The sequence below is a fragment of the Aptenodytes forsteri genome, unplaced genomic scaffold (assembly GCF_000699145.1).
Source record: "Aptenodytes forsteri isolate BGI_AS27 unplaced genomic scaffold, ASM69914v1 Scaffold298, whole genome shotgun sequence".
Lineage (NCBI taxonomy): Eukaryota > Metazoa > Chordata > Aves > Sphenisciformes > Spheniscidae > Aptenodytes > Aptenodytes forsteri.
Genome location: NW_008793956.1, coordinates 237792 through 245602, shown reverse-complemented (window position 1 = coordinate 245602; position 7811 = coordinate 237792). Strand labels below are relative to the sequence as shown.

The 7811-nt window shown below is 62.4% G+C and overlaps 2 protein-coding genes across 2 annotated transcripts; both read left to right on the top strand.

Annotated features, from left to right (window-relative positions):
* The first annotated feature begins 53 nt into the window (after nt 1-53).
* Nucleotides 54-2407, top strand: ADRB3 (adrenoceptor beta 3). The gene is given in 3 exon segments (XM_019471459.1): nt 54-1196; nt 1199-1338; nt 2368-2407. Coding segments are annotated over 3 exon segments (1323 nt in total).
* Nucleotides 2408-5889: 3482 nt separating this feature from the next.
* LOC103899323 (nucleoplasmin ATPase) lies at nt 5890-7307 on the top strand. Its single transcript, XM_019471430.1, has 5 exons — nt 5890-5953; nt 6182-6264; nt 6374-6493; nt 6762-6855; nt 7222-7307. The coding sequence occupies exons 1-5, from the start codon at nt 5890-5892 to the stop codon at nt 7305-7307; spliced, it is 447 nt and encodes a 148-aa protein (XP_019326975.1).
* The last annotated feature ends 504 nt before the right edge of the window (nt 7308-7811 follow it).

Below are 7811 nucleotides of genomic sequence, written 5' to 3'. Positions count from 1 at the left end.
AGCGGGGTGCGCACGTCGGGGGTGCAGGACCCGTGCCCCCCAGCCCGGCCGAGATGACTCCCCTGCCCGCAGGCAACGGCAGCGCATGGGGGGCGGCAGCGCTGGGCAGCGGCAGCAACTGCAGCGGGGCCGCCAGCCTGAGCTGGCAGTGGGCGGTGGGGACCGCCCTGACCCTCACCGTGCTGGTCATCGTGGCCGGCAACTTGCTGGTGATCGTGGCCATTGCCAAGACGCCGCGGCTGCAGACCATGACCAACGTCTTCATCACCTCGCTGGCTTGCGCCGACCTCATCATGGGCTTGCTGGTGGTGCCGCCAGGGGCCACCATCCTGCTGAGCGGCCACTGGCCCTACGGGACGATGGTGTGCGAGCTGTGGACCTCGCTGGATGTGCTGTGCGTCACGGCCAGCATCGAGACGCTGTGCGCCATCGCCGTGGATCGCTACCTCGCCATCACGTCGCCGCTGCAGTACGAGGCGCTGGTGACCAAGGGCAGGGCGCGGGCCGTGGTGTGCCTGGTGTGGGCCATCTCTGCCTTCATCTCCTTCCTGCCTATCATGAACCACTGGTGGCGGGACGGGGCGGACGAGCAGGCGGTGCGCTGCTACAATGACCCGCGCTGCTGCGACTTTGTCACCAACATGACCTATGCCATCATCTCCTCCACCATCTCTTTCTACGTGCCCCTGCTCGTCATGATCTTTGTCTACGTCCGCGTCTTCGCTGTGGCCACGCGGCACGTCCAGCTCATCGGCAAGGACAAGGTGAGGTTCCTGCAGGAGCCCCCCAGCCCCAGCTCCAGGAGCGGCCGACGGAGACGGCCCTCCCGTCTGCTGGCCATCAAGGAGCACAAGGCGCTCAAGACCCTGGGCATCATCATGGGCATCTTTACGCTCTGCTGGCTGCCCTTCTTTGTGGCCAACATCATCAAGGTCTTCTGCCGGCCGCTGGTGCCGGATCAGCTCTTCCTCTTCCTCAACTGGCTGGGCTACGTCAACTCAGCCTTCAACCCCATCATCTACTGCCGCAGCCCCGACTTCAGGAGTGCCTTCCGCAAGCTGCTCTGCTGCCCGCGCCGTGCCGACCGCCGGCTCCACGCCGTCTCGCAGGACCTGCAGCACTGCCCCTGTGCCTTCAGCCCCCGGGGGGGCCCCTCGGAGGACAGCAAGGCGGCGGCCCCCGGGGGCCCCGGGGGGGGGGGGGGGACGGCCTGCCCCGAGGGCTGCCCGCGCGGACAGGGGACCCCAGCCTGTCCCAGGGCAGCAGTCACCGGCAGCGGCCCCTGGGCGAGTCCCAGTCGCAGGGCACCCAGACCACGCTGTGCTCACAGCTTGACGAGTAGGTACCCGCAGACACTCGCTCGGGGGGCTCCGGGGGACCAGCCCTTTGGGGTGTGACCGGGAGGGCTGTCGATGGTGGGGCTGTGGTCTGACGGTGCAATGCAGAGCCGGAGGGCAGGCAGACCCCAGAGCTGGAGAGCAGGCAGTGCCCGGGGTGCATGGGAGAGGTGCTGGGGTGCGGGGCTGGGAACCGCTGCCCTCTACCTTTAGGTTCCCCTAAAACCCCGGCCCCTCCACTGGGCTGCAAAACTGGGGTCCCAGCCCAGTCCCGCCTTGTCCCTTCCTGGGGAACACCCCAGCCCGCCAGGACGGGGTCTGCTGTTCCTGGGTAAAGAAAATGCTGGTGGTGAATAGGGAAGCAAACCAGCCGAACACGAACGTGTCCCAAAGCCTGGGATTCCTCCCCTTCTCCCCCCACTCCCACTTTCTGCTGTTAAAGAAGGAAAATGTGGGGAGCCCCTCTGCAGTGAGGCAGCCGGGGGCTGCTGTCACCAGCCTGGGCTCTGCGGTTTGCTTTGCCCTCTGACAGAGTGTAATTCTGGGAAGGGAATTTATTTCATCGCTCTCCGTCCCTCGCTGCCGTCAGCCCTGTGGACGGAGATGGGCTTTCCAGAGCTGGCAGCCCTGTGTGAGGGCAGGGGGCTGGCAGGGATGCCTGTGCTGTGGCTCTGCCCTGCCAGCCCCCTGCCTGTGCCCTTACGTGGATTAACACCTCCTTCTGCAAATTACAGGGTGGTTCTTTTTCCCCCTGAGTTTTTTATTAGTATGACAAAATTTGAATTATTCTGATTACTGTGGATTTTAACCGGCTTTCTCTGGTCCAAAACCCCTCCTGATGCCTGAAGGCAGGAGAGGTTCCTGCCAGCACGTGCAGGCAGAGCTGCTGTCAGCAGAGATGTGCAGAAAGAGGTGCCAGAAAGTGTTTCCTGAAGTCGCGCGTTTTGAGGATTCATCCCTCCTAGGAACACAGGATGGTAAATCGTGGGAAAGGTCTGGGCTCTTCACACACTGTGCTCTCCTGTTCAAGGTTTGCCGGCAGAGAGACACCAGTGGGTCCTTCCACCTGACTGGGAGCAGCCGAGAGCCGGGAAGAGAGTGAGTGTTCTTCCCCCTCGGCCAGCGCTGCGGCGGGGTCGGGGCGATCATCACTTGCAGCGTCTCCTCTGCCCGCTTTGGCCGCTGCCTTCCCTGGGGGAGCGCAGCCTTTGGCCAGCCCGCTTTCGGGCACGTGAGCCTGGCGTCAGCCCGGCTGTCTGCTGACACCTCCCCGCCTGCCCCGGGATGCTTTAACCCCCATCGGGGCGGCTGCCTCTGCTGCGTTGGCTTACGGGCTGCTGGAGCTCCAGACCTTACGCATGGTGCTTTTTGCCCAGCTCCAGTCTGGATCCCCCTCCGTGCACGCTGCTCCTCTTTCTCCCAGGGCAGTTGCTTTGGGTCCCTGTCCTATGCAGCTGCGAGGGTTGAGCCTGTTGGGTGATGCTGCGTCACATCCCACCCTCTTCTTGCAGGGCCGGGCATTGCGAAGGAGATGGAGGAGCGGCGCTGGGGGCGACGGCGCTGGAAGGACCCTCCAGTGCAGGCACCGACCCAGAGAGGAGAGGGGCTCTCTCTCGGGAGCGCTTGCGGTCACAGCAGGGCCCGAGCAGCCGGCTCCTCCGTGCTGTTGGTGCTGGAGAGCTGGAGCCAGCTGGGAAAAAGCTCCCGAGCCGCTCACCAAGAGGCAGCACAGCCTCGGGGACATGCCTGTGCTCCCCGTGCAGATGGGGGACGAGCTCCCACCCCGGGGGTGCTTCCTGGCGTGGCTGGCATCGGGATGCGTTGGCCAGTGGCTCTGCTCTCCCAAAGGACCCTGTTGTCCTGGGCTCGGCTGGGTTTTGGACAGTGCATCAGGAAGGGGAGAAGGGCCTCCTGCAGGCACGAGCCCTTTCCAGGATCTCCACTCCATCCCTGCCCCAGACGCTGCATTCCCAGGGCTGGGTGCAATCCCGGGAGCCGCAGCAATACCTTTAGCAAAGGAAAAGCACAAGGGAGCAAGGGGAGCTCCGAGCAGGGGGGACTGGGCAAAAAATGTGAATTATGCTCTTGTCAAATCTCCTCCTGTTTCTCCCTCTCCGTTTGGGGCAGATGTCCATGTTTCCGTGCCATTCAGGGATGGGGGGTGTTTAGATGAAGCTGGAGAAGCAGCAGCGGGGTCAGGTGGGGAGAGTGTTATAGGAGGGTGGTTTTCATCCCGAGGCCCCTGCACGCTGGTCTGGGTACGTGGGGCAGTGGGGTGAGGGCAGGGAGGTGATTCGCTCTAGCTTTAAAACCAGTTTGTGCTGCCAGCGTGGTGGGAAGCAGCGACAGGGCCAGTCCAGCTCCTCTGTGCATGCTGCAGTGTGAGCAGAGCTCGGGGTGTGTGTACAGACGGGCGCTCGCGTTCGTGTCTGTGCACATGCCACACTGCCGCTTGGCGACTTTTGGGGATGATGTCGGTTGTAAATATGTCACGGTGACTGTAAAGTTTTTGTCCTGTTTTGTCTCCCCCCACCCTCTGTGTGAAATAAACCTCCGGCTCTGCGATGCCTTTGAATCTGTGCCAAGCAGGGGGATGTTTCTTCCACGTGCCCTTCCCGAGGGGCTGCCCGAGGCTCAGGGGTGCATCCCGGTGCATCCCCCTCCTGGGCTCCCGGGGCTGTGGCCGGCAGGGACTGGCTGAGCGGGCAGGCAGGGAAAAGCTGTGCCCTGGGTGTGCCACGGTGCCAGCCCCCAGCCCTGCCACATCTCCCCGCACCCCGAAAGGGCAGGCAGAGCCTGGTGCTGCTGGGGCTCCCTGGCAGGCAGGGGTCCCCCCCCCCGGGCCCGGCCCCCCCCCCCGCCAGTCCTGTGCCCGGCAGGGGAGCTTTGTGCCCCCCAGGGGTTTGCCAGCCTGGGAATGCACCAGAAAGTAGGCACCTCCACCCCGCCGTAAATCAGGAGTTTTCTACCAGTGTGAACATTTGCTTGGGAGAGGCAGAGACCTGTGCCGGGACAATGCCCGGAGCACTGCGGAGCGCGGGCCGCCCCCCCCCCCCCGGCGCCCCCCCCCCCCCGAGCTGTCCTGGCCACCTCATCCCTCCCCGGGAGCCCGTGCAGAGGTGCCACCTCCTGGTGCTGGGGAAGTCCCAGCTCCCACATGGAGCCTGTGGGGTCCAGCTGCAGCCCCAGGGACCGGGGTGCCAGGGCTTTCCCCTGCCAGGATCCTCCCTTGGCACATTTTGCTTTCAATACCCAGCAAGGATGAAATCACTAAATAAAGAGAAAAATGCAGCTCTCGGTAACTGTTTCCATTTTAGAGCTTCAGACATCGGTTTGGTGGCTCTGATGGCTCTTGCGGGGCTGGTCTCTGATCCCTGCAGCTGACCCCAAGCACAAGCAGGTCCTGCGTGTCCCCCAGCCCCCCCATGGCCTCATCGTCCCTGGGGTACCCTCAGTGACCCGCTGAGGGGACACAGTCCAACACCAGCCCAGGAGCTGCTCTTTAGCCCCCCAAGAGCCACCGTGTCAATGAATAACTTTCCAAACCACAGGCAAACCCTGGGCAGGGGGTGAAGGGGGGCTGTCCCAGGGAATGGGGGCCCCCAGGTCTCTGCCTGTCCCACTGACAGGGCTGGCGTCCTTGTCTCCAATCAAGCTAAAGTTTGCTCAAGCGGAGCTGCTTCTGCCTTCAAGCTTAATTGTTTGCTGTAGGTCCTCCTGGGGTGTGTGCCGTGATGAGGAGGGGGTGGTGGGTGCATTGGTGCCAGCTGGGGGGAGCCACCCGCCCTCCCGAAGCACCTGTGCTGCATTCCCAAACTGCACCTCCCTCAGGGTCACCCTTTTCTTTATTAGCAGCAGGTGCCAGATGTTGGTGTTCCTTCCTCTCCCAGTGCTGCTCTTCCTGGCTGGGTATGGGCTGCTGGGCAGTGCGTGGGGAGGGACATGGTCCCCCGGGGCTGCTGCTGTTTGTGGGGCAGCACAAACTGGGGCACCTCTGACACCCCAGTTCTTGTGCTAGGTTGTGCTGCTGGATTAAACACCAATGCTGGCAAAGTGCTTGATGCTTGTGTGGCATTTAGAGGCCTCCACGTGCTCTCTCTGGACCAAATGCTTCCCCGAGGCTTTAGCTGTTCTGGTTAGCCAGCACTGCTCTGTGCTGGGAGGATGCACTGACTGTCCTGTACTACCTTTACTTATGGCACTCCCCTGCTGCAGGGAGGCTGCTCGTCCTCTTAGAGCTGGTTTTGTCTGTAAATGCATTTAACTAGCTTTTTCTTTCCCCAGGGGATGCCTAAGTGGCTAGGTGGTTTTAGTCTTCACTTAGCAATGCTATCCTGCCCAGGGGAGGCTGGTCCAGCTGCTATCCTGGTGTGAGCTGCCTGCACGATGCTGTCCTGGCTCTGGGCTTTTGGGACTGGAGAGTTTGCTCTCAGTGCTCCTAAGTCATGTTTCCTCTGTGTGTTTCTGCTGCAGAGCAGCCGAACGCTGTTTCTTCTGGTGTTTGTTCCACCGGAGCAGGTTCCTGCTGCCAGTGTTGGATCTGCTGTGGAGGATGAGCAGCTCTTCTCCCTTCTCCAGGTTGCTGTCAGAGGAGAGGCCCGTTGCTGCCCTGTGGGGTATGGAGCTGCACGCCCTGGGGTGGCTTGGTGGGACCTGGTGGCAGGAGTGAATGGGGGGACAGTGGCTGTGCCCTGCAGGCACCCAGGGTGGGTGTGCATGGGGTGTGTTTCCCCCTTTCTCATGGTGTGTGCACCCAGGAAGGCCTCCCCTTTGCTTTTGGCTCGCCTGAGGCTTGTACAGGGGGAGCAGCACATGCGTGCACAGATGATGCTGTGTCCCTGCAGGCTGCCAGCTGAACACAGGCACCCGGAGCTGCGTGGTGCAGGAGGACGATGACTTCTTGGAGCACCTGGTCCTGCTGAGAACGGTGAGATCTGAGGCTTGCCGAAGAGCTCGTCGGAGCAAGCCTGTACCCCAGCAGTGGGGCCAGCTGATGGCCGGGCTCCCTGCCACAGGGTCTCTGCTTGACTCTGCAGATCTGCCTGGGGGCCGAGGCCAGGGATGAGCTGCACGTGGTGGCCGTTGATTCAAAAAACACATATGGAGACCACAAGCCGGTGCCCATCGCAGCGCTGCGGACCTCGGTGCTCCCCATGGTAAGGGCAGCCAAACACCTGGGGCGCAGCCCCTGGCTGCGGGGTGAAAATTTCACCCTGGGAGCCTGGTCTCCACTGGTGGTCGAGGCTCTGGGCAATGCTGGGGGCTCCTTCCCGCTCTGGCCATGTCCATCTGACTGCCTGCAAGCCCCTCCCTGGTGCAGAGGAGTTGCTTGCCCTGTGATGGTGCTGCAGGGATTAACATGGGCTGCTGCCCACCTGGGCTGGGCTCGGGGGGGGGGGAGCTCTGAGCTCTGACTCTTTGCAGATCAGCCTCAAAGGTCTGGAGCTGGTCCCTCCTGTCACCTTTGTGCTCAAGTGTGGAGCTGGACCAGTCTATCTCAGCGGGCAGCATGTCACCCGTGAGTGCGCCGGGCTGCAGGGCCAGGGCAAGCGTGTGGGCTGGGGGCTGCACTGGGGATGCTCCTGGGTTCCACGGTGGCTTTAGTGGCAGCTGGTGCCCTCAACAGGGCGGCTTCGCCCCGGGGATGGAGGGATTGCTGGTCTGCGGGGGGGATTAGTGCTTGTTTGCATTCGTGGGCTCGACATGGTGGTCTCTGCCGGCTCTCCGCTCTGCCTTTGCTGCCGCGGGGTGGGATGGTGTCCCTGTTCCCACTCCCAGCGTGGGGTGGGGTTGCTGGCTGTGTCTGCAGCCGGGGGGGTTTTGCCTCCCCTCAGCGGGTCAGGGCCACCCGCTCTCGCTGCAGCCCTGCATCTCCTCTTCTCAGTGGAAGATGATGCTAAGTACGAAACCCACGAGGAAGAGCTCTTGGAGGAAGACATAGGTGATGAGGATGATGCTAGAGCATCATAGAATAGCTGCAGCTCGGAGAAGACTCTGTGGCTCTGGGAGTGGAGCTGGCGTGATGGTGATGGTGGGGACACCCTGTGCCGGGATGATCTTTGAATGGGACGGATCCTTGCAGGGGGACACAAACTGTCTGGGCTTTGGATATCATCCCTTGTCTCCTCTCCCTGCCCTCTCTGTTCCTACCGTGCTCCCAGAAATGCTCTTTTTTTCCCTCTTTTATTGCAATAACAATGGGAAAGTGCAAACACCCTGGAGTTAGTCTGGACTGTGCTCTGGTGCTCCTGCGCCAGCCTGCTCTCGCATGCTGTCCTGTCCTTGCTGCCTCCGGTGGCTCCCTGCCTCCTCTTGGGGAAAACTTATTCCACGTGTGCAATTACCGTGATGCTGTGGGTCGTGCTGCTAACCCATGGGGCTGGGGAACCCAGCGAGCAGCCCCTGGGGAGCTGCAGGCTGCTGCTGCCTGCTCCCCTGCCTGCTGCCCTGCCCTACCTGCTGCCAGGACAGGAG